This window comes from Schistocerca piceifrons, chromosome 6 (genome assembly GCF_021461385.2).
Source record: "Schistocerca piceifrons isolate TAMUIC-IGC-003096 chromosome 6, iqSchPice1.1, whole genome shotgun sequence".
NCBI classification, from domain to species: Eukaryota; Metazoa; Arthropoda; class Insecta; order Orthoptera; family Acrididae; genus Schistocerca; species Schistocerca piceifrons.
Genome location: NC_060143.1, coordinates 573,789,532 through 573,817,198, shown reverse-complemented (window position 1 = coordinate 573,817,198; position 27,667 = coordinate 573,789,532). Strand labels below are relative to the sequence as shown.

At 40.7% G+C, this 27,667-nt stretch overlaps 1 protein-coding gene across 1 annotated transcript in view; it reads left to right on the top strand.

Annotated features, from left to right (window-relative positions):
• LOC124802876 (cGMP-dependent 3',5'-cyclic phosphodiesterase-like) overlaps positions 1 to 27,667 on the top strand; it is a 267,877-nt gene that overhangs the window by 187,114 nt on the left and 53,096 nt on the right. Inside the window, exons 9-12 of the mRNA XM_047263921.1 lie at positions 9,539 to 9,667; positions 9,761 to 9,896; positions 10,052 to 10,169; positions 16,419 to 16,588. Coding sequence (XP_047119877.1) covers positions 9,539 to 9,667; positions 9,761 to 9,896; positions 10,052 to 10,169; positions 16,419 to 16,588 — 553 coding nt within the window. The remainder of the gene's footprint in view (positions 1 to 9,538; positions 9,668 to 9,760; positions 9,897 to 10,051; positions 10,170 to 16,418; positions 16,589 to 27,667) is intronic.

Here is a 27,667-nt window from a genome sequence, read left to right as displayed (position 1 = left end):
GGAAAAACTATGCAATTTAGTTAGCAGTTGCCCTACTTTGACTTGGCAGATGTTGGGAGTTAGAAGCAATTTTATAATGTAAGCTATTCAGTTTTTAAGTCATTTCATCCTTTAGTTCGTTACTATTATCCTTTAGTTCTTCAATACTAGATTTAATCTTCCTGTTTAATTCTTTGTTACTAGACTCAATCTCACTACTTAACTGTTTACTATTGGACTCCATCTTAGTATTCAGTTCTTTATGATGTTATTCAAGTTTAGAAAACAGTAATTGCATCCAGTTTGGTGCCTCTGCCTTAGTGCTTGGCTTTCATCTGGTTCTAAAGGAGTTTCTTGCATTCCCTGACTTGGCTGAATTTCAGAAATATTGACGTCGGTTTTGTTATCTGATAACTTTATTATTTCTACTTTTTCTTTTTTGACCTGAACTTCAGTTACCTCATCATCAGAATTTTGCCGCAACATTGAAATTTACCTCCACTTCTAATTTCTACAAATCACATATAGATTTTGAAATTATTCCTTTGTTGGAACCATAGTTAATTTCAATTTCTAATTCTGAGACTTCATTGTCAAAGACTGGTTTCATCTTAACTGGCACACATTATCCTTATCATTATATTCCATTTTTAATAGCCTGTTAGATGCAATTAACAAATACTTCAAATATTCTTGACTTAATTGCTTGATCTCAATGAGTGATACTGACATGGTGTACCAGCACATGAGATGAGATGTGTCCCAACATATTGCAAGCAGCAACAGCTGTGGCTCTGAGGATGGCAGCAGGTATCACCTACTCCAGTAGCTCTGGGAGGGAGGGGCTGGGCAATGAGCATGCACAGTAGATTGCAGGTAGCTTGCAAGTCCATGCAGCTCCTTGATGATGCACCATCATCAAACTTCAGTGTCGGTAGTAGCCTCAATGTAGTGTCATTGTCTTATATTCTTCTGTCATGTTCTGGGTTACTGGGGCTAACATTTACAATTTAGCTTCCACACACATAAGGAAATTTTAACACTATTCTCACACTAGTTTTGGCATATTTTACTATGGTATCCTGTTTGTGCCTACTGAGTTCTCTTTGTTGTATCGATCACTTTCACTTTTCAGTTTCCCACCCAATGTACCGTACGAGGGGCAGCGGGTAATTATTGTCGCTGTTTACAAGAGCCTGAGAACCATTTCTGGGTCCGGTAGAAAGCAATGGTGAACATACTGGCCATAATTTCCACTCTGCATGTCCACACTACTGATTGTACTCACTGCAAGAAAATGTTCCTACTTGCTACTTAATCAGCAGGATCAGGAAACTTTCACTATAAATAAGAGTTTAGAGTTTTGACTGATTGAGATATTCAGTAAAAGTTCACATACACAATATGTAGTAATATCTCTAATGATAATAATAATATCCATATTGGAAACAGCACCATTAACAGTTCATAGGCAACCTCTGTGCGAATTTCCAAGTAAAAAGCTGTACTGCCCTGACTTGGAATAAACAAAATAATCTCACCACTTGCCACGTGGTTTTGTCAACATTACTGGCAGTACACAAACAGTTACTTCCATGAAATGTGAGCAATCCTCAAGAGTCCATTTCCTACTTTTACCAAAAACTCTTTAAGTACGTGCGCAGTTCTGACATCATCTGAGGTACAGTGGATTCCGGCGTTTGACTGACACAAACAAATTGGTATCTCAATGAAAAGTGTTTCTTCCCACTACCTTTCGGGCTGTATTTATATATGGGTGCAGCAGACCACCGAAAGGAACATGTGCTAACAACTGCTCTAGGCACAGGTAGCAGCATCCAAATGGGCCCATTTCTCAAACATGTATTAATTAATAATTCTGTTGTTTAACAATTTATAATCTTCTTAATTTTTGTATGAGTTGAGTTAAGTGGGCTTCAGTTGCTGAAAAAGCTTTAGCTCGATCGCATTTAAACGTTGCTGGCTAGAATTTGTAGAATGGAGCTGACAGTAGAAAATGACCTCTGAACTGTCTCATTAAGATTCCGTACAATGATTGTTACTTATACTAAAGTCTTGAAACATAGTACAGCTGTATTATTTCATCATTGTAATCGAGTGCTGTAATTAGAACTTTCGATAACAAAAACAAATGATACTTAATGTGATGTTAATAGGGATTTTTTCATTCCGACATGGAAGTTCTGACTGTAGAGAAGCACTATCACACCCACTTGTTCAGAGAGGTGATAGAAATACAAAAACATGGGAATAGCTTCAACAAGAAAGAAGAAAGCCTTAAGGTAAATGGATCCTGTCTTTCCGTGTTGCATGAACAACCATTGCAGGTAGCAAGAGAAGAAACGTACCGGATATGACCGCAGAGAAGCCCTTGGATGTTGGCGTGCCAGGTACATATAGTCTGCGGCAGTGAGCTCGGCTCCAGTTCACCACCAGCAATGGAGGGTGAAGCTTTGACAATGCCACTCACTCGTGCTGGCGAAATGTCAGTAAAATCATCAGACAAATGTCGTCCAAAGAACCAGAGACAGAAGCCAATAGGCAGTTTGTCAACTTGAAAACTAATAGAGGTAGTGTAATGGAGTCACATAGTTAATATTTTTATATCAAAGTGACACAACATATGAATTTTCATCTTTCTGAATTAAATATTTAGGGCCTTCAATTTTTCATAAAGTTTGCAATGTTCATCCCACAGCTCATGAGTCAAGGCGAGAAAGATCTTTGCTTCGCAATCTGTGAAGAGCTTTTGGCTCATGCAAATGAGAACGAGATGTTACTTAAGAGAATCATAACTGAGAGTGAGATATAGGTCTATGGTTATGATGTTGAGACCGAGCTTCAATCTTCACAATGGGTTGTGAAAGGTTCTCCAAGACCAAAGCCTCATCAAGTCAGGTCAAAGTCATGCTGATAGTTTTCTTTGACTTTGAAGGATTGGTTCATCATGAATTTGTGCCACAGGGACAAACTGTTCATCAATGATACTACCGGAAAGTGTTGCGAAGCCTGCGAGAAAATGGGACAAATTGTTCATCAATGATACTACCGGGACATGTTGTGAAGCCTGTGAGAAAATGTGAGGAGGAAATGGCTTGAAATGTAGCGAGACAGTTTATGGCTCTTGCATCACAATAACGCACCCGTACATTCATCCCTGTTGGTGCATGTATATTGCACAAAAAACGAAATCACTTGTGCTGCCTCATCCTTCATACTCTCCAGACATTGCCCATGTGGACTTTTTTTAATTTCCAAAATTGAAAACCCCATTGAAATGAGATGAAGAAAAATTCGCAGACGGTGCTTTCCACAATCCTGTAAGAGGTGTACCCAGACTGCTTCCGGAAGTGGAAGCGACGTTCGGAGCAGTGTATCAATCGTGGAGGGGAGTATTTCAAAAGCGACAGAGCACAATAAGTCAGGAGTAAGCATAGAAAAATTTTGTGAACAAAGTTCTGGAATTTTTTGAAAGAACTCGTATATCATTAAGAAATATAACATTTGATGTGGATTGACAACATTTTTTAAAAGAAATTCTGTGTTAATGGCATATGCCTTAAGTGGGGATTTACTTCCTATTCTGCCTGAAAGATATTTGTAAGTATGTAGCAGCAGTTGTTGCTAGTTTTATTTTATGACAGTTGTAACACTTTGCTGTTGAAAAGATAGTAAATATTGAGATGGATGACTTCTGTTTTGTCATTTTGTGTGTTATTTATTATTATAAGTAATGTCAAATGTTCTCATCTGAATTGTTATTTTGTATTGTACTATATTTATAAATGTTATATGCTGATAAATTGCTACTCACCATATAATGGAGATGCTGAGTCGCCGGTAGGCACAAGCTTTTGACCAAAATGGCCATCGTCAGAATTAGACAACTCTCACACACATGAGTGTGATTATTTCTGTGTGAGCTGCGTTTGAATTTTCATTTGAATGAATGAATGAATGCATGCATGCACGCATGCATGCGTGCGCCTGTGTGTGTGTGTGTGTGTGGGGGGGGGGGGGGGGGGGGGTGTCTAGTTCTAATGAAAGCCTTTTTGGCCGTGTGTGTGTGTGTGTGTGTGTGTGTGTGTGTGTGTGTGGGCACGCACGCGTGCATGCTTGCATGCGTGTGTTGTCTAGTTCTAATGAAAGGCTTTTTGGCCAAAAGCTTACTTGTTTGACGGTTGTTTTGTTACACCTGCCGGCAACTCAGCATCTCCACTATATGGCGAGGAGCAGTCTATTCTTTTTATAACATTGTCATTATTCCATCCTGGATTTTCCATTGTTTGTGTTATGCACTGTTGTGTGACATCATTATTTGGTAACATATTCACTTTTGTAGTCCTGCTGTCCTAAATTGCATATACAATTACAGAATGCTGATAATCATTACTTTGGGACCATCTAATCACAACTGAATAAAACACAATTTTTGTGCCATGCACATTTCACCTTTATTCATTTCAAGGCATCTTCTGTGCCCTGGAATATGTACATTTTTTTGTTTATACTATTTAGTTTACAATGAGGATGTTGTTTATAAGCTATGTTTACAACATCCTAAAAGTAAAGTAAATAGTACAAACAAAAAATATGTACATATTCCAGATTACTGAAAAGCCTTGCAAAGAATAAAGGTGAAACACAAAGGGCACAAAAATTGTGTTTTATTCAGTTTTTTTAGATGGTCTGAGAGTAATAATTATCAACATACTATATTTATTATTTAGTACCGGTATTTGGCCATTAACTACTGCACGGGTATAATAATGGTGTTTCTAACTAGTGTAATTTTCTAAATAAGTTAGAACTGTAGATGCCCACTCACGGAAAATAGGAGGAGCATTGAATTGTCAATAAGTAGTTACGAAGTGGCATGTCTGGAAGCATGTCATTTCCAAGCTATAGGAATTAATTTGTAAAGTAAGATAAGAGAACGACTTGTATGAATATCAAGAGCTCAGATGGAAACCCAGTTCTAAGCAAAGAAGGGAAAGCAGAAAGGTGGAAGGAGTATATAGAGGGTCTATACAAGGGCGATGTACTTGAGGACAATATTATGGAAATGGAAGAGGATGTAGATGAAGATGAAATTGGAGATACGATACTGCGTGAAGAGTTTGACAGAGCACTGAAAGACCTGAGTCGAAACAAGGCCTCCGGAGTAGACAATATTCCATTGGAACTACTGACGGCCGTGGGAGAGCCAGTCCTGACAAAACTCTACCATCTGGTGAGCAAGATGTATGAAACAGGCGAAATACCCTCAGACTTCAAGAAGAATATAATAATTCCAATCCCAAAGAAAGCAGGTGTTGACAGATGTGAAAATTACCGAACTATCAGCTTAATAAGTCACAGCTGCAAAATACTAACACGAATTCTTTACAGACGAATGGAAAAACTAGTAGAAGCCAACCTCGGGGAAGATCAGTTTGGATTCCGTAGAAACACTGGAACACGTGAGGCAATACTGACCTTACGACTTATCTTAGAAGAAAGATTAAGGAAAGGCAAACCTACGTTTCTAGCATTTGTAGACTTAGAGAAAGCTTTTGACAATGTTGACTGGAATACTCTCTTTCAAATTCTAAAGGTGGCAGGGGTAAAATACAGGGAGCGAAAGGCTATTTACAATTTGTACAGAAACCAGATGGCAGTTATAAGAGTCGAGGGACATGAAAGGGAAGCAGTGGTTGGGAAGGGAGTAAGACAGGGTTGTAGCCTCTCCCCGATGTTGTTCAATCTGTATATTGAGCAAGCAGTAAAGGAAACAAAAGAAAAATTCGGAGTAGGTATTAAAATTCATGGAGAAGAAATAAAAACTTTGAGGTTCGCCGATGACATTGTAATTCTGTCAGGGACAGCAAAGGACTTGGAAGAGCAGTTGAATGGAATGGACAGTGTCTTGAAAGGAGGATATAAGATGAACATCAACAAAAGCAAAACAAGGATAATGGAATGTAGTCTAATTAAGTCGGGTGATGCTGAGGGAATTAGATTAGGAAATGAGGCACTTAAAGTAGTAAAGGAGTTTTGCTATTTGGGGAGCAAAATAACTGATGATGGTCGAAGTAGAGAGGATATAAAATGTAGGCTGGCAATGGCAAGGAAAGCGTTTCTGAAGAAGAGAAATTTGTTAACATCTAGTATAGATTTAAGTGTCAGGAAGTCATTTCTGAAAGTATTCATATGGAGTGTAGCCATGTATGGAAGTGAAACATGGACGATAAATAGTTTGGACAAGAAGAGAATAGAAGCTTTCGAAATGTGGTGCTACAGAAGAATGCTGAAGATTGGATGGGTAGGTCACATAACTAATGAGGAAGTATTGATTAGGATTGGGGAGAAGAGAAGTTTGTGGCACAACTTGACCAGAAGAAGGGATCGGTTGGTAGGACATGTTCTGAGGCATCAAGGGATCACCAATTTAGTATTGAAGGGCGGCGTGGAGGGTAAAAATCGTAGAGGGAGACCAAGAGATGAATACACTAAGCAGATTCAGAAGGATGTAGGTTGCAGTAGGTACTGGGAGATGAAAAAGCTTGCACAGGATAGAGTAGCATGGAGAGCTGCATCAAACCAGTCTCAGGACTGAAGACCACAACAACAACATATTTTATTCTTATGAAAGGGCTGTGTGAAAGAGGAAAAAATCAACAATAATTTGAAGAACTTCTCGTTGTTAGAAAGAATGTGCTAATTATTACTTTTGTAAATAACTAATTAATGTAGCAAAAGTTACAGTGCTAAAGATTAACCACAATGGCAGTTAGCTTTTTAGCTGTTTGATAACAGGATCAGAGTTAATTACCATGCCTCTTTCACCCAGTGGATGGAGGATAGTGGAATGCATTAATTTATGTCTTCATTCTCATAACATGTGAGTGGTATATTTTGAGCCATAATATTCTATTTAAGCAACTAAACTCTTATTTCGTTAATAGTGCAGCATCTGCTTGGTTGCCTCTTACTTTTGGGTGAAAGATTGAAGGGAGTTGAACGGAGTAAATCAGCTAATTTATTGAACTAGCCAGTGTCATCTATGAGCTTTTGAGAAGAAAATGTATAAAAAGGAGTTGTAAACCTTCTCAGTAGGTGTAATTTTTTGAAATACATTCAGTTCGTCTGGAGGAAAACATCGACAGAAAATTAATTTAATTAGTTGAGTTGAAGAGTTCACAGGGCTAAATGAAAACTTTGTGTTAATATTTCATTTTTACTTAAAAAGATTATAAAAATAAAGAGCACTTGATTATGTGCATCCTTTATTTTCTCATCAGGTGATAAAATATGGAGTTATTTTTTTGTACCTGGATTCATAGAAATGGGACATAATACTTTTTAGCCATTGTATCCTGCAGGCACAGTTTCCTTCACTCACCTAGTTTAGCAGGAAATATGAGTGACAACATGAACCTTTTTAAGCTTTAGATATAAGGTCTCTGCATAGCTCCATTTTTCCTAGTAGTTTATTGTATTCATCATTGTCATCATCATCAGACATTTGAGATCCTCTGATGGATATAGACCAACTAATTTGTTGTGTTATGGTTTTCACCTTTACCTTCCACCTTTTGCTCGTGTATGTTTTGTGATGTCACATCCCCATCCTCCATGAGCTCTGAATCTCAGTTTTCTCTTGGAATACAACAAAGAATGTTCTTGGTCCATCTACCATCCAACCAGACCAAGTCTTGCCCACTTCCATTTCATTTTCATTAAAATTGTAGTTACATTCCCACTGCAGAATGTTCCCTAATCTATTTGCTTGTTCTCCTTTCTCTCTTGTGATGAGGAATAACAAGATGAAAGGACAGTAGAAATAATGGTAATACAAATGTAGAAATGGCTTCTCTAGGGTATTCATGTGGCATTGTATTTCACACATATTGTTATGCCTGTAGTTCTCAATATTTCCATAGTGTTTTACTTTTCTTTATCTCTCTTTCTCCCCTTCTTCTTCTTCTTCTTCTTCTTCTTCTTCTTCCTCCAAACAGGCAGTGGTAGATTAGGAGTATTTGTAAACGTTTACCTTCATATGTGATGTGTTTTTAATGGATACTAATAAAAACAGATTTTGCTTGTGGTATTTTCATATTACAGTGCTGCAGCAGATTATTTACTCCTGGGCTGTTTGTTGTGGTACATTTTCAAACATAGAGAAAATGTTAAGAAAAGACAGGGTTGAAAAAAATGGCATGATGTGCACTAAAATGTCATCTGTTGGGTTCTGTAACATCTCCTCCTAGTCAGTAGTTTGTTTTATTTTTAATTGTGTATTTATGCCTTTATCTGGAATCATATATCAAAGTTTTTAAATTGCAGACTACATCACCTATTTAATGGGCAACAGAATGTTGCAAAATATTTATTTTTACTTTGGTCCTCTGTGGATAGTGTTCTGGGAATATAAATGTGTTTTGATTAATAAAACACAGAAGACACATAAGTAGAATTTCATTTGCCTTGTTAGTATTTATTCAGGTTAGAGCGCAGAGTTCTTGCTTCAAGTGTGCAACTCCTTATACACTTCTTCATGAAATTATTCAAAGTAATGACACCATGTTATTTAATTCTAAGTACATCACATGTAAGGGCAAATATCATGTAACAGCAGAGCTTGTGGGAAAAATGTCTGTTCCTTTCTGCTGATAAACATGCACTAATTTCTCTGGTTTTGTCTCTGTCTTCATAAAGAGGGAGACAAAAGAACACACATCATAGGTTATATCACCTATTTAATATTATATATCGATGTGAATCTTGGAGACACAAAATAAAATGGAGACACTACAGTTGACGGCCTATTATAAAGTGTAGTGAGAATCAGGTGATTGTGTGCTGTTGGACCAACAATGAAGTGATGTACTGATAAATTTAAATACCATCTTTTTGTTTCAAATCAAATGTAAAAGTGCAATGGGAGTCCATCACTAGCACTGCCATAAACTGCCACCATAGTTCACCTCTGCTAAATAATATACAAATATGTTTCTCAAAATTCCTGCAGCATTTGAACATGCTGTGAGTATGTTGGCACATAAACTGTTCTGGCATACTTACATTGCTGTGTCAGTCTACTAGAGCCAAAGTATTTTTGTTGTTTGTTCCTCTCAATCAGTGGTGGTCCCTGCTGCCTACTATAGGACCATTCATGGTGAATAGTATGTTGTAGGACTTTTAAAAATATTGTCATACAATTCTGACATAAAATATTTGGTAAGTATTATTATTATATGCCTTTACTTGCAGTTGCTCTGCTTTATAAATTTTATAAAAGTAACAATATTATGAAATTATTGTGGAACTGCTGGACAGTTAGAAAATTTTGCTGATAACAGAGATACAAAAAGGGGAGGAGTAAGGAAAAATGTTGGCTACCCCTGCTCTACATCATACTTGCTGCATCTTGTCTGGTCACTTTTCTCATTAGCTGAATTGTATCTTATGAGGTCATATATAAAGCCATGCATCTGTTTCCCATTATGAAAATAGTCTGTTGTTTTTATGTAATTTTTCTTTTCTCGTGCTTCAGATTTATTCTCCTCGTGAAGAAAGGATATCGGGACACACCATATCACAACTGGATGCATGCATTCTCTGTGGCCCATTTTGCCTTCCTTTTGGTTAAAAATCTTGACCTAATAAATAAATCGTATATAACGTAAGTTCTTATATTTGTATGATTTCCTGAAATAGTGAAGAATCTTAGACTTTGTCATTACATGTGTAATTATTTCATTTCCTCAACATTTAGGGCATTGGAAGGACTAGCGTTCATTATATCATGCTTGTGTCACGATTTAGACCATCGCGGAACAAACAATTCCTTTCAGACAGAATCTGGAACAGTCTTAGCAAGTCTGTACAGTTCTGAAGGATCTGTTATGGAGGTGAGAATTAAGAGTTTCATCCACTGGACTTAACATGTAGTGTATGTCACAGTGATGCTAAATTGAAAACTATTACCTTTTTCCTTAAAGTACTCATTTGGTGACTTAGTTTTATTATTTTCATTAATTTTGTCTCCCTGCTGCCTTTTGTTTAGAGACACCATCTGGCACAGACTCTGTGCATACTAAATACAGATGACTGTAACGTACTAGATGGCCTTGACAGAAATGAATACACTACGTGTTTGGACATTATACGGGACATAATATTAGGTAAGACATATAAGAAGACATCATGTGTATTTATATCACCTGCTTTAAAAAAGAGAAAGTTGAGATTGAAAAGAAAGTAAAAGTTTCAAGATACGAAAAAAAGAGCCCTATTAGCCTTTAGCAAACATACAATAGGATGAGTTTAAATTCTCAGAAGTCACAGTTAATGTCAATTTTCAAAGGCAGAGGTTAATGTGGTGCCGGAGAAGTAACTAAATGTTTTGAAACTCTGTCAGTATGTTTGTGGTCTTTATTTTCAATGTATTAGGTTGGTGCATAAGTTCATAGCATTTTTTCTTTGCTTGTTGCTATTGTGATTTCTGTGGGTTTATTTATTGATTGTCGTTTTGTATTTGTAGGTTACTGGTGCTGTTTAAGTTTACGTATTGTCATTTTTTATCTGGAGATAGTGAGTGGAGCTGTGGGTACTAGAAAATTGAGTAGAAATGGAGAAATTGGAACATTTCCGACATATTCTTCTGTTTGAGTTCAGTAGAGGGGTGGCAGCAATGGAGGCAACCAGAAACATTTGTGCCATGTATGGGGATAATTCCATTGGACAGAGCATGGCAAGAAAATGGTTTTCTCGTTTTAAGGAGCATCAGTTTGACATCAGTGACTCTTCACATCCAGGAAGACCTTCGGGGGGTGGATGAAGATATTTGAACACATTAATGCAGAATGATACTGTGCTTGATAACTGGCAATTGTAATAAACTATGTTCATTCCACCATTGCGTGACATTTGTATGCAGGGGGAAGATTCACAAATCGGGTGTGTGGGTACCGTGTGCTCTAAACTAAAATCACAAAAATTAGCGGGTAGCCATATCTGCACCACTGCTTGCTTGTCATCAAATGGTTCATGAGCAGCACCGAACATTCTTATCCTGTATCATTACTGGTGACAAGAAATGGTGTCTGTCTGCTAACTTAAGGAAAAGAAAGGGATGATTGAGTCCAGGCAAAGCAGCAACTCCCCGTACAAAGACTTGCATGCATCTGCAAAAGATAATGTTACGCATCTGATGGAACAGCAACAGTGTGGTATACCACAAATTGCTTCTCTGAGTCGTAACCATCACTGCTGACATTTATTGTCAACAACTGAGACATCTTGCAGATGCAGTCCGAGAAGAATGACCAGGAAGACTGCGTGAAGTAATGCCGCTCCCCAATAATGCCCGCACACATTCTGCTAGGCTGACAGAAGACATTATACAGGAGTTGGGCTGAGAAGACATTCTGCACTCACCTCATTCACCTGATCTAGTGCCCTCAGATGTTCACATTTTACTCTGTCTACTGAACAACCTTCAGTGGACTTCCTTTCTGGACGAAAATGTGCTCCAAACATGGCTTGACGAGTTCTTCACCTGAAAATCACATTGTTTCTACACTTGAGGAATCAAAGAGTTACCCCAGCATTGGCAGACTGTTGTAAATAGTGAAGGAGAATATATTATTGATGACTAAAGTCTCTGTTGATGTGTATCTGTTGGGTTTATTAAACTTGTGGAAAAACACTACAAACTTAAGCACCATCCTAATAAGTAATATTTTTATATAATTAATTATTCACTACAATGAAGCACAGTGACATATTCTCGTTATCCTTTAATGTATAGTAATATCATTTACATCAAATTCAAATATATAAATTGTGTTCAGTTTTTAAAAAGATACCGAGGTATAGAAATACAAGTAATGTAACACACAGTTGAACTAGTCCATATGCTGAACTAGTACCTTTTCTTTATAGTATGTATGCATGCGCAGACCATGTGCTAAGCAACCTTTTTGGAACACATATACAGTTCGTATATGAATTGCTTTAGTAATGTGATTCTTCAGCTTTTTTAGAATATGCAGTTTTTCATAAGCACAATTTGTTTGAAACACCGCCACGAGAAGAAATTTAGAGTGATAAGCAATAGTCATTTGGATAAAATTTTGGTATCAAAGGAAATCCTCCACATCATCACTGTTGAATCTGGGAAGTTTTAAGCTGCATCCTTAATAAAACTAGCAGTGACATCAGGCTCCATCAATGCAATAAATGGTTAACAGAGTTTTAGATTATGTACCGTTTTACAGAGCCTTCATGTGGTCTTGGCTCGATTATTGGTGCACAATGTATGGATCTGCAAGACCCTCTCGTTTACAGATGTTAGACATGGTGTGATATGAGGGCGTAGGCTTTCCACTGGGGCAAGAGCTTAGACATTACACTGGGGCCTTTTAAACTGGCGCCATATTGAGCCTCTGTGCCGAGAATGCTGAGCCACCACTTCACATCAGGCAGTGACTCCTCATGATGCGACAGGAATATAAAACACTGTCCATGCCCTACATGCCAGCATACCATACCATTGCTGGGCCTCCAATAGAAAGGCTTTCCCATAATTACCAATGAGCAATGAGGTGCTATAGGATTTGGGCAAATTATCACCTTTTGGAGATGGGTGTGGCTGGTTGAAAGTTTTATGTAAAGGCTGGAGCAGGTCTCCACCTTCACTCCTACAGAGGCCCAGTATTATTTGACACTTGGCGAATTATAAGAAAGTTTTCACACCAGATATTATATTTCAATCTCAGTTTAACACTTTAGATATGTATCACAGTTTTAAACTTGTTTACACTGATGGCTCCAAATAAATGGACTCCCTATGCTGTTAAGTGGCGTTCCCCAACCTAGCTGAGCTGCCTAGGGGGCCTGCAGGGAACGCAGATGTGCTATTCTCCTGCTGGATGTCATTTTGTCGGTGAGTCAGAGAAAAATGCTGTTGTGGGAAGAAGAATGGCTGGCAGTGACACTAAGCTGCAGTTGGTGGAGCCAACTATACTGCCACGCCATTCCTCGCGCCAGTCGCTCTGGCAGCATGAAATGGTCCTGACCCGCCTCTGAATTGAGCACTATCTCCCTCACACATCACACATGGCTTCCTGCCACGCCAAGCAAGACGGAACACCCCCCACCCCCAGTCTGTGATGCTTGTGGTGTGTAAAGCACTGAATGCCTCCTCCCCCCGCCCCCTCAACCTCAAGTGCACACGCACACACTGTTTTATCTGTTAAATTATTGTTATTATTCAATCTTTTGTTTCAGTGCCACCCTTTTTTATTATCATATTCTCTTACACTTTCTTTCAATACCTGTACCATCTTTCCACTTGAGTGAACAGGTTACAAGAACACAAATTTGTGCTTCCTTATTCTTTCAAATTCCATCCTTGTTTGCAGGAGTACCCTTATCCTCAAAAACACCACTGGTGTCTAGTACAGCTATCATGAGCAATCATCTGGGCTGAGGAGAGTGATTGCAGGAAGCACAGGAAAGGGAAAAATGATGGATGTGTGCATAGTGCAAGGAAGAGGAAGAGGAGGAGGAGAAAATCGGAAAAAGAAGAAGGAGCAGAGGGAAAAGAAGATGAAATAAAATCTAATTCAAAGTAAATAAGGGGAGGACAGGAAGATTTGGAAGATATGAAATCAGCTAAGGAAGGGATAGAATAGGCACAGAAAAGAATGGAGGAGCAGGGACTGGAGAGCTGTAAGGGGACAGAGGCAGGAGGTGGTCAGGTACGAGCGGGCTTGCACTTGCAGGAAAATAAAATGTGCTGGAGGGACAACCACCATTTTCAAGTGATGTGGAAAGGAGAGGGTATAATTAATTATGTAGCAATGGAAATCACATTTGTCGTGCTATGCAGCATGTGAGCACCCCCTTGCGAAACCTAATCAAGCAGCTGCTTTCATGTTTTATGAGCCCATTTTACTCTCAGAATTACACTGTAATGGTGGATAGTGGTCTAGTCTGTGTGTCTCTAATTCACTATCTTCCGAAACTCCTAAATATCCATGTTAGTCCAGAGATGAGACTGAATGTATAACCAAAAAAATGGTTTCTCCAACAAACATGTTTTTAATGAAAACTATTTGCCAAATTTACGAAATATGCTACATGTCACATTTGAAAGCCCACTGCATTACTCACACGTAACTCAGCAGAAACTGGCAGTTTATTTACAAAACTACACTTATAACACACTGTATTTTGTACTAATTTCTTTCTTTTGGGAAATAATCACCCAACTGCTTTTTGTTTGTGGTTTTCATTCAGTTTTGTCTGACAAGGATTCTCATTTTCTGCAGTCAAAATATTGGTGTAGTCAAATAAATATTGTCCTCTGTACTCTAATAACAGATAAACATGTTTCAGAGTCTCAGTCTTCTCAATAAAATGTGAGTTACGTGTATGATAATATATTCTGTGCAAAAGTATTTGACGTAATTATAACAGAAGACTTCATGTTTCATTTTTTACTTTTTTAAAAAATTGCCGAACTGTGTGCGGAAATCCACAAACTGGATAATGCACACCTAGATTGTAAGGACCAAAAGTCAAAGGAGAATTGTATCATTTAAAGATGTGTCATTTGTGACACCTGAATATTGCAGGCAGATGCGGAATATAGTGTGATTGCAATCTGTTGCAGACATTTGTATTGTGAACATGGCGGCGCATGGCACATCAGAAGTTAACCAGCTTTGAATGCGAGATGGTAATTTCTGCAAGACGCATGGATCGTAACGTATCTGTGATTACATAAGAACTCAGGTTGCCGAACCAAAATGTCTAATATGGACCTTCACTGTTGCAGAGACACAGGATGACCCCAAGTGTCTCATAAAGGGATGATGGCACATTGCCTCCACATAGCTATATGAGGTGAAGTACCAGGAGTAGAAGTATGAACCCAGAATTCAGTTGCAACAGTTACACGTCTGTTGTTTGAAACTGATGAACGATATTTTATTCAAAATAATCTTAATCGATTTTTATACATTCCTCTTGCCTCTCTGGCAGGATATGAATGCCACACCAAAAAAAAAAAATTTTTCTTTTTAAGTGAACCAATCAGTGAGCTATATTCATACATTTTCATGTGAATTGAAGTGTTGTTCAGTGAGAGTGTGTCCCAGTGATGCAAATAGATGATAATCAGATGGAACCAAATCTGGAGAATAAGCCACATGCCCTAGTATTTCCCAAATGCATGCCTCGGTTGTTTCCCTGATCCATTTTGCTGTGTGTGATGGAGTAGTATCATGGAGCAATATGACTTTGCGTTGCCTTTTTTCCATATTCTGGTCTTTTTCGCGTAATGCTCAATTTAAATTGATCATTTGCTGTTGGTAGCGATCAGTGTTAACGGTTCCACCAGGTTTTAGCAGCTCATAATAGATGACACCCTTCTGATCTGACCAAACACAGAGCATTCTCTTCTTTACAAAGTGATTTGGTCTTGCAGTGGATGTCGTGGTTTTCCTGGATTCACCCATGATTTACCATGCTTAGGATTCTCAAAATATATCCATTTTCCATCACCTGTCACTGTTCAATGGAGAAATGACTTTCTTTTGTACCAGTCGAGCAGCATTTCACAAGTGGTCTTTCAATTTGCTTGCTGTCTTTCATTCAGTTGATACAGAACCCATTTTCCCACTTTCTGCACCTTTCCAATAGCTTTCAACCGAAGAGAAATGGCTTTCTGTGTCACATTCAATTGTTTTGCAAGTTCCTGTTGAGTTTGAGTATCACCCACATCCAATATGGCCTGCAATTCGTTGTCCTCGAACTTTTTCGGTGGTTTCCTGTCCTCATCATTACTTTTGTCAAAATCACCACTTTTCAATTTTTGAACCACTCGAAATACTGTGTTTTCCCAAGAGCATGTTTGCCGAAAGCTTCAACACACATTTGATGCGATTCTGCAACAGTTTTCTTCAAATGATAACAGGAAACCATTGCTCCTCAAAATGTATTTCACAGGCACGAAACTCAACATATTACGGGTTTGAAACAGACACTGATAGACAGAACTTGGGTTACTGAGTGTTGACATTCATCATCAGCCGTTACAGGAAGCAGATGGCGCTGGGGCCACGGTCTCACAGGCCCTACACTGACTGCTAGCACCATCTATATGGAAATTCCAGTTTCACACTTCTACACATGGTAGGGACCTGCTGCGGGTCAGATTGCTAGTGATTTGAATGTAGTGACAGGGAACCATTTCTGCCAGGACTGTATGGTGATAAATGCACTGTATATGCTCCAGTAGCTGATGACTGACTCTTTTCCAGTGCTTTCCCATGAGACATTTGGCCACTTAGTGTATATTAATCCAAAGTTTGGAATTAGCACCACAAACTCAACTTCTTATTACATGTTCTTTATTTCAGCCACAGATTTGGCTCATCACTTGAGAGTATTGAAGGAGCAAAGAGTAATGGTGTCCAATGGGTTTGACAAATCAAATGACAGACATCGGAAACTGCTGTTATTTTTGCTGATGACAGCTGCAGACCTGAGTGATCAAACTAAGGACTGGCAGGTCTCCAGACAGATAGCTGTGAGTATATGGCATTAGGTGAAGTATTGGTTAATTAAAAATTTATGCTTATTGCCGTCATTATAGATGTAATTCATGATGAACATTAACCAGTACACAATTATAAATTGCTCAGACACAAGCAGTGCACCTTCTCTCATTCTATATTATCAAGTATCGCCTTTATGAGAAGAGACAGCAGAAATCATCTTTCACATTGAAAATGGTACTGAAGTGTGCCCTTTGCGTATTAGAATGGATCTCCTAGAAACGACCTGTTAATACTTTCAGAAACCAGACAACAGGTTGCATAGAGCAACCTGCTTGATGTAGATTTACACTGAAAATAATTATTTGTGAACAACTACACAAAGACACGAGGAACTATTGTAGTAAAAGGATAAACTTGTAACAAAAAGTAACAATTACCACTGAATTCCAGAAAGGTACCACAACTTCTAGAATTATGAAGTTTAGAGACTTTCCCCTCTATCTGTACAACTATTAGGAATATAGCAATGTAATGCTATAAAGATCATGTGCTATCTTAATAAGTTTCATCCAACTCTCTTGGTCTACAGCCTCCTCCTTCCATTTTTTCTGATGTGTAGCTAGTTTTAGGGCCATTTCCAACTTTTCAGCCTAAATAATCGTGGTCACTTAACACTTTTTCCCTCCTCGATGGATCTACAGGCTTCTCATGATTTTCTCTATTGAATGCCTAACCATCTCGCCATATTCTCCATTGTGCAGTGTCTTCTCTCTCCTCCATGTTAAACAAGACCAATGATTTGCCTCATCGTCCTTCTAAATAGAGTTTAGTGAGTGATGTTGTTGTAGACCATGAACTTTGACAGGCATAGCCCATATCAATTCAGGCAGGCTGGGAAAAATCTTACCTTCATAGTCTCGGATGTTATTGAATTTAGCATATGTTAAAATGAAGGACTTAGTAAGGAACACACATTTTTTTGTTTTCTTCAAAAAAATTTCTGCTCCGAGATACAGCCCTCCAAAGATGAGACTGCACATACCATTTTAAAGATCCGAATTTTTGAAAATTTTTTAAAATGCCCTATCTCTAGATATTTTGTTGGTTTTTTTATTTGAAAAATAATTGCTTTATGATTACAAAGAAATCCTCCGTTTGGATTTATCTGTCAAAGTTCTTTTGCTATAGTGTTCTGAACTTTTTTTATAATTTATGGACTTTTTTTTTTTTTCAGAATGCCAATCCATAAAATTTTGATTTTTTTTTTTCTGTTGGTTAGTACCATACAGTTCTAGATTCCCTGAAAAGGAGAGTTTCTACTTTTAGGTTGAACAGGTTTTGCCATACATAAAACCTGTTTTATTACCACATTATCATATAACAGGCTCATAAAAATCAAAACCTAGCCTTATTTAATATAATTTTAGTTTTGCAAGATGAGTAAGAGACTCATTTTTCAAGCATTTTAAATGGTTACAAAATGTATGTGAAAGGTCCAAAGACTTAAATGTTTCAATTTATACAACTTCTGTGCACTCTGTTTTGTACTGAAATTAGCCAGTCAATGAACTAATAATGTGTTCCATTGCTTCAGTATCTTCCTTTGATGTAGAGTGATGCTTTCCTGTTGAACCAATAGGAACTGTAGTACTTAAAATCTTCAAAACATTGTGAACAGAAAATGAGTGCTGATGGTGTTGTTGCTGTCCTTCAGTTGGAAACCTATATCCAGCAGCTGGTCCATGTGGTAGCATAAAGTTCACTACAGTTTCGTTTAACTCATAATTAATGTCTATAATCTCTGCAATCCACCAGTCACAGGCATACACACATACCACAAACATCCCCCTTCTCAGGTTGTGAATCTGGATATTATTCTACTGTTTCTGAGGTGTTGGCCAAACGAACATAATTTCTTTTCTTGCTCTTTAAAGTGCGTGCAATATGAATTTGCTCATCACTTTCAGTCCAAAAGTGTGTCTTCTGAATTCCTTTCACAGGAGTAGTTTGTTTGGATCATTATTCTTTTTTCTGTTCATGGAATTCTTCGATTTCCTCTTTGGACAAAAGAATGAGGGCTGTGGATGTGTAAGATTTCACGACTCTCGTAAAATCCTCAGCCTTCTGAATTGCAGCTGTATTTGGCCTGGAAAGATTATGGTTTGTAGCACGGTGCTTCAGCAGGTCTCCTACACCATCACAAGGCCCCTTCCCATGACCAGTAGCACTGTATACCCAGTCAATTGGAACAAGCAACTTACTCAATTCAAACAGCTGGTGACTAGGAGCACCATCAGAAATGATGATGATCTTCTCTGCCCTTATTTGCAGTTGAAGAATTTTGTGCATTGCTAGCAAAGCATGTGCTGAGTTATGTCCTGTGTCATCACTTATAATTGCAACACTTGTGGTCTTGGGTTGAAAATTTTGTGGCGGCGTTCGTAGCTACAAACAATTCGCTGTAGAAACGGCTTACGAAGTCACCGCCACACTTTTAATAGCGGGCTGACCGGTCCGCTGGAACAGTGAACAGAAGATGAAAACCCAAACACTCTGATTAAATAAAAGTCAGTACTTATCTTTATTAACGAAGATACAGAAACACAGTAGTGAACTCTGTGTCTACAGAGATCTGTCTAGTTCGAGTCGGAGCGGCTAGGTCAGCGTCGGCTGACGGCAAACAACAACTCTGCTGCGATGAACACACAACTGACTAGCAAGTACACAATTCGGTGGCGAGTATCCAACTGAGCGGCGAATACAGAACTGTCCTAGCGCTCGCGACTCCAGCGCTTAAGAAACCAGAAGCCAGCGGTGGCGCGCGCAGACTTGTGGCGATTTCCTGTCTCGCTGGCGCTGCTTATGCGGACGGCGTCCGGACTTTGATGCTGCCAACCTTTTGGCAGCGGGCCCGGGTGGCATTACTGGCTAGGATATAACACTCCTCCCCCCCAAATCGCCGCACCGTCGTTGAGTAATGACGTGGCGAGCGTCGACGGCGGGGGAGGGGTATGGCTGCAGGTGTAGCAGAAGAGACCGGGGCGGAGACTGTTGTCGGTGGCAGTCCCCGGTCCGCACCCCAGCATTGGCTGTGCGGGGCCTCGGGAAACACCGACTGAAAACCGAGGTCAGGGTGCACGCCTGTGACCACGGGCGCAGCTTCTGGTACTGGACGCGACGGGGCGTTGGGACCCACGAAGAGAGGCAGCGTCTCCTGACGCTGCGTCGACGGCTGCTGAGTGGGCGCTGGACAAGGTGCTGCGGTGTCAGACTCCTTGGGGTGCCCAAGGAAAGCGGCTCCAGGACAGGCTGCACAGCCACCGCTTGGGAAGGCGGCCCGGCTGAGGGGTCGACGTCCATCAGCTCTGAAGGCGGTGGCGACTGAAGAGGGACCGCAGGCGCCGGAGGGACCACCTGGGGCGCTCCCGGATGAAGCTGCGAGGGAGGCATCAACGGGACGGGCTGTCGGCGTGGTAGCGGCGACGGCTGCTGCTGCTGCCCTGGGGGCGGCAGCGAAGTCGAAAGGCGCAGCTGGAACCCGCCGCGGACCAAATCTGTGGACAAAGAACGAGCGGCAGAATCCGGGCGGCCAGCGCGGCGCAACTGGTTCTGATGCCTCCTGTGCACCCCAGTAGCAAATTGAACAGTATAAAAACCGCGACCCTGGACACTTATCACGGTACCACGTTCCCAACGACGGCGACCGTGATAAACTCTGAAAAAAACGGCGTCGTTGCGCTGAAAACGCGTGCGATGCTCAGAAGCGGCGGGTCGATCCGGGGGGTGCAACAACCGTAGTAGGGTGCAATGACGACGGCCGTGGAGAAGCTCCGCAGGTGAAGGGCCGTCGCGTGGTGTGGTCCGGTACGACGACAGGAACGTGATGAGGGCCTGCTGACGAGAGTGCGTAGCACGAAGGCGGTCCATATGATCCTTGAATGTGTGTACAAAACATTCCGCTGCACCATTCGATTGAGGGTGGAACGGCGGAGTAAGAACATGGCGAATGCCATTGGCAGAACAAAAACTTTCAAATTCAGCAGAGGTAAATTGTGGACCATTGTCAGACACTAAAACTTCTGGAAGACCCTCAATACAAAAAATTGAAGTCAACGCCTGTATAGTTTGTGCAGACATTGTAGACTGCATGGGCACAACAAACGGAAAATTACTAAATGCATCTATCACGATGAGCCAACGAGAATTCCAATATGGACCAGCGAAATCAATATGTACTCGCTGCCAGGGACCGGCAGGGCGTGCCCACTCAAAATAGCGTTGAGGCGGAGCAGCTTGGTGTTCGGCACACGTCGAACAATCTGTAGACATCTGCGTAATCTGCTTATCAATGCCGATCCATGTACAATGACGGCGGGCAAGCTGCTTTGTGCGGACCACTCCCCAATGACCTTGATGCAACAAGTCGAGGACCTTGGATTGGAGCACTTGGGGAACCACGACACGAAGCTGGTCATTCTCGGTGCGTAACAGCAAAACTCCGTGCGAAACAGACAACAGATGACGTTGCGGATAATAGCGACGAACCACAGGATCCGATATGTCCTTTGCCTTGGACGGCCAACCACGTTGAACAAAACGTAATAGTAAACTCAGATGAGGATCCGTAGCTGTCTCACGTGCCACCTGACGATAATCAATCGGAAAATCCCAGAGGGATTGATGCTCATCGGCGTCAATCTGATGGCAAGAGTCGTCAGAGGAATCGAAGACATCATCCGCAGCAATCGGCAATCTAGAAAGTGCGTCAGCGTTTGCATGCTGAGCTGTAGGGCGATACAGTATCTCATACTGGTATTGTGATAACAAAAGAGCCCAACGTTGTAGTCTCTGAGCCGTCCGCTGAGGAACTGGTTTAGATGGATGAAACAGTGACGTCAGGGGCTTGTGATCTGTTACTAAATAGAATGGTCTACCATAGAGGTAGTGATGGAATTTTGTGACACCGAACACAATAGCCAACGCTTCCTTGTCCAATTGGCTATAATTACACTGAGCTTTGTTTAGCATTTTAGATGCGAACGCAATAGGACGTTCGGTGTTACCGACTCGGTGAGACAACACAGCACCGAGGCCGAAAGAAGAGGCATCACAAGCTAACACCAGAGGCTTGTTAGGGTCGTAATGGACCAGACAACGATCATGCAATAAAGCCTCTTTAAGCTGCTGAAAGGCTGATTGGCAATCAGCTGACCACACAAACGGAACATTCTTACGGCGGAGACGATGCAACGGTGCAGCAATCTGTGATGCATTAGGTATAAACCTAATATAATACGTCAATTTGCCAAGAACTGCTTGCAATTCATGCAGATTGCGAGGGGCGGGCAAATCACGAATAGCTGCTAAATGTGACTGGGAGGGATGAATGCCTTGAGCATTAATGACATGTCCCAGATACTCCATCTCCATAAGGAAAAATGAACATTTATCGATGTTGCAACGTAGGCCTGCCTGAGACAACACTTTAAACAAACACTCCAAATTACGGAAATGTTCAGCAGGCGTCCGACCGGACACAACAATATCGTCTAAATAGTTGCAACACGATGGCACATTAGCCAGAAGTTGTGACAAAAAACGCTGAAAAACAGCTGGAGCTGACGCACAACCAAAAGGCAAACGCAGAAAACGGAACAACCCCAACAACGTGTTTATGACAAAATACTGTTGTGATTGCTCGTCGAGGGGCAGTTGCAAATATGCTTCACGGAGATCAATTTTGGAAAAGAAACGAGCTTCCCCTAACTTATCCATCAGCTCGTCCGGTCTAGGCAAAGGAAAAGAATCAATGACAGTCTGAGGATTAACTGTCGACTTAAAATCAGCACACAAACGTAACTTGCCAGACGGTTTCTTTATAATAACTAAGGGAGGAGCCCACTGGCTCGCTGAAACGGGTTGAATAACACCGTTGTTTTGCCAGGTGCCCGGAGGGCGTGAGGCACTGGACGAGCACGAAAAAATCGAGGCTGAGCATTATCTTTTAACATAATATGAGCGGCAAAGTTCGCAGCACAACCTAGTTCGTCTTTAAATATGTCACTGTATCTTTTACACAAATCAGTTATGCTGTCTTGAGGAACAACAACAGAATTAATTTGCAACACATTGTCTTGGATAGACAGGCCAAACAAGTCAAAACAGTCTAATCCAAAAATGTTTACACTGTCTGTAGTGCGGAGCACTGTGAATGAAACTGTTTTTGTATTGCCACGGAATGTGGCTGGCACGTTACATACACCTAACACAGGAATTTGTTCTCCACTATAAGTAGCCAAAGAATGTTTTGCCGCTGAAAGTTTAGGGCGGCCGATAGCCGCATACGTAGCACTATTTATGAGAGTCACAGACGCACCAGTGTCTAATTGAAAATTGAAGGTCTTATCCTGGATGCGTAGCTTCACAAATAGTTTATTACACTGTCTCTGGATCGGTGCAGTGGAGGCGGAAGAGACAAAATCAGCGCGTTTAGCGCGTGTCTGCTGCTTACGACAACTCGTGGGTTGGCCGGGTGGAACAACAACTCCCGCTTCACTTGCAGTCTGTACATTACTTTTTACAGCGGTTGAATTACGCTTGGGTCGCATAGCAGAGGGCTGGGTGGGTGGCTTATTGCGAACAAGTTTATTACCCACACGAGCCGTGGAAGAGTCTTTAAACGCGACCTTCTGGGTGGGCTGGCTTTGAAGAACATGAATATCCATGGGCTGGGCAGCACTAGAATTGTTCTTGCGTTTACGCAAACAAACAGTCTGGATGTGTCCTTTCCTTTGACAAAAGTGACAAACCGCGTTTCTTAACGGGCAACGTTCACGAGGATGAGCAAGAACACACTTAGGGCAAGACTTAACTCTAAACACACTTAGGGCAAGACTTAACTCTATCATTTTGCACACGCGGCTGACGAATGTGTTTAACATGACGCGGCCGGCTAGTGTTTACAGTCTGACTCTGCCGGTGGGGCCGCGGGCGTGACATAACTTGCTTAGCACAGGCAATTTGAGAAATACATGGCTGATCTAACTCACACTCAGCATAGTCAAAAGTATCTTGGGCTTCAATGATGTTCATCACAGTCTCTAATGACGGGTCAGGCAACTTTAAGATAGCAGCACGAATACGAGAATCTGCAATGTTTTGAGTAATAGCGTCTCATAACATGACATCACTGTAGGAAGCTCCACACACACAATTAAATCGGCACTGACGGGTGAGGCCCCGTAAATCTGTTAACCACTGTTTATTAGATTGATGTGGCAGTTTCTTTAATCTGAAGAACTTGAATCTGGCTGCTGCCACATGAACTCGCGACTCGAAATACTCAGCAAGCTTGTTAACAACAACGTCATAGTCTAAAGCTTCTGGCTGGGATTCCGGGAACAACTTACAAAGTAGTCGATAGACTTCCACGCCTGCAGTGGAAATTAAATAAAGCTGCCGCTCAGTACCTGTGATTTTGTAGACTGTCATGTGCGCCTGCAACTGCGCGAAATATTCTCGCCATTCTCCTCTTGATGCATCAAAAGCACGGAAAGGTGGTGCTGCCTGTGCTTGTTCCTTTTGTGTTGGAGGATTAGCCGCTTGTTTCGCGATTGCTTCCACCAGACTTTGTATTTGCTGACTCTGTAACAAGATCAACTGTTGTAAGTCAGCAGACATAGTGAACACAAATTAAACCAGCCCCCAAAATTTTATCGCTATAATTAGTATAACCAGAAACAAGTTGAACCAGCCCTGCACACGAGTTCGGAAGCCCTCATCGCCAGTTTTGTGGCGGCGTTCGTAGCGACAAACAATTCGCTGTAGAAACGGCTTACGAAGTCACCGCCACACTTTTAATAGCGGGCCGACCGGTCCGTTGGAACAGTGAACAGAAGATGAAAACCCAAACACTCTGATTAAATAAAAGTCGGTACTTATCTTTATTAATGAAGATACAGCAACACAGTAGTGAACTCCGTGTCTACAGAAATCTGTCTAGTTCGAGTCGGAGCGGCTAGGTCAGCGTCAGCTGACGACAAACAACAACTCTGCTGCGATGAACACACAACTGACTAGCATGTACACAATTCGGTGGCGAGTATCCAACTGAGCGGCGAATACAGAACTGTCCTAGCGCTCGCGACTCCAGCGCTTAAGAAACCAGAAGCCAGCGGTGGCGCGCGCAGACTTGCGGCGATTTCCTGTCTCGCTGGCGCTGCTTATGCGGACGGCGTCCGGACTTTGATGCTGCCAACCTTTTGGCAGCGGGCTCGGGTGGCATTACTGGCTAGGATATAACAGAAAATATGTCACTCCTACAAAAATTGAAACCTGGTCATTACGCCAATGATACTCTTGAGCTTCTTGCGGGAGAATTACTGACCAGTTCTCAGCAAAATTACAGTAAAGCACTAAACATAGTTCTTCAGCCTGTATACACCTTTTCACTTCTGCAATGTGTTGTTGCAATTTTTTCAGATGCTGGTGTGTTACTACTTTCACTGACCATTTACCAAGTCCATCAATGAAACTGTCAAAGGCAACAGTTTTCTTAATTAGTTTATTTTCCTCCCATGTCGCATATGTAATTTGTGAAGAGCTATCTGCTATGTCTTCCAGGCCAAGTATCTGTAAAGACAGTCCTCCATTTCTAGGGCAATCACCCCATTCTTGAAACAAACAAGTATCTCGCTTTACATCACAGACTACTAATGACTTCACACGTCCACCCAAGGTATCATATGTCATGTGCTGCAGCAAGTTCTTCAATGTTACCACACAAAGTTCAAAATTCGCGCAGTACACACATAAACAGACATCTGTTTGTGTGTGTGGAACTACCCACTTAGAGCATAGTGCATAAAATTTTGATCTTCCAATATGTGAAGTTATATAGTTGTTCTCATAAACTGCAAAAGTTTCTTTAATACTACAAGTCATGTACCCCTTCACTTTTACAACTTTTTGACCTTCAACTGGGAGAACAGTCCCATTTATCTTCCAGATGAAATGACTGCACTATTTGAACTTGAGCTGCTTCTACAGGATGACCATAATAGGGATCTGGTCTTCCAAAGACTCCTTTTACAGCCCTCATATTTCTTGATTTGTCTACCGTGTACTTTGATGCTTATGGAACATGGTTCAAAATTTTTTTCCTTGAAAATGTCTCTGGAATAATAGTTAAAACTTGCACCTTTTCACTGTAGGATGCACAATATTCAACAGCTGAATTGATATTTGTGAAAAATTCCTGGCAAGAGGTGCAAGAGTGCTTTGGTTCACTTTCTTCTGAAGATGGAATTTCTACTTTGAAGAGTGTGGTCACTTTTGCTGTAGTGTATTCATCCATAGCATTAGCAATTTCTCTGTGATTTCTTGATGCATAGAGCTTATGACTCTACATCACTGACCATGATTTCTTAACAGGGCTAACACCTCTGTAGTTGACTGGTTCAGGGTATTTAATTCTTCCTCTATTGATGCAAAATCTGTATCATCTGCACCATGGGAGGCTTCACCTTGTTCAGATACTATCATTGTTGTTATTCTGTCAAAACATTTAGAACATAAAAAGTCATCACTGGAAACACCTTCACTTTGAAACAGAGTCTTCAAATGAGAACACTTATTCCCAACCTGAACAATGTCTGTATTTTTGTTTGTCTTATATATCACTCTTTTATGGATATGCAAATAGTCAGCACACTCCATTCTCTTCTGGTCCCAGTCAGAAGACGTTTCAAACAGTCCTGCACTGCAACTGTGTCACCTGGCAGATTCCTCATGAAAACACAGAACTCATTGGATGGTCTCAGATTTCGTAGAAGCCTCTGCAGTAAACAAATTAGCACTGAACAACTACAATACAGAAACCTGCAGTGAACAACCACGACAAAGAAACTGACTAGAAATTACAAGTGTAAGAAATATCTGCAACAACGAAAGTGAAAAGAAGTAACTGCAACGAAGAAAGTGATAAGAAATAACTGCAACAAAGACAATAGAAATAAACACTGTAACAAAGAAATTAGTAAGAAACACCTTCAGTGGAGACATATATTACCCTTGAAAGTTAAAAAAAATTAAAAATTAAACCTGTCCTACTTAAAAGTGGAATCTCTCCTTTTCAGGGAATGTAGAACTTTATGGTACTATAAAAAAATGTCATTTGACTAAGGCCTCCCATCTTGTAGACTGTTTGCCAGGTGCAAGTCTTTCGATTTGACACCACTTCAGCAACTTGCGCATCGATGGGGATGAAATAAAGATGATTAGGACAACACAACGCCCAGTCCCTGAGAGAAAAACTGACGCAGCTGGGAACCGAACCCGGGCCCTTAGGATTCTGTCACGCTGACCACTCAAATATCGGGGGCGGACTTTATGTTACTAATCAACAGAAAAAGAATCAAAATTTTATGTATTGGCATTTTTGAAAGAAAAAAAAAATTCCATAAATTATAAAAAAGCTCAGAACACTATGGTAAAAGAACTTTGACAGATATGTCCAAATGGATGATTTCTTTGTAATTTTAAAGCAATTATCTTTCAAATTAAAAAAAAAACAATAAAATATCTAGAACTGTTCCAGAGATACGGCATTTTAAAATTTCTTCCGAAATCTGCATCTTCAAAATGGTGTTCACAGTGTCATCTTTGGAAGCCTGTATCTCAGAGCAGGAATTTTTTTTTGGTGAAAACAAAACAATACGTGTTTCTGACTTACTCCTGAATTCTAACGTATGCTAAATTCAATAACATCTGAGACCATGAAGGTAACCCCCCTACCTCAAGTGATATGGATTATGCTGCAGTACCCATGCATCATACTACTGTCCCCCACACCTGCTGCCTCCACCCTTCCACATTTCTTCTCCACACATCAGCTGCCTTCCTTTGAGGCACCAGCTACCCCTCTTTCTGCTTCCCCCTCTTCTTTCTCCCTCCACCCAGCCCGCCTGACACAGGCCTTCAGCCTAGTTCATCTGCTGATCTGCAGTCTCAACTTTCTGTGTTAAACCCAGCACAATGTAGCCACACAGCTCTGTCTCTCTCTCTCTCTCTCTCTCTCTCTCTCTCTCTTTCTCTCTCTCTTTGTGTGT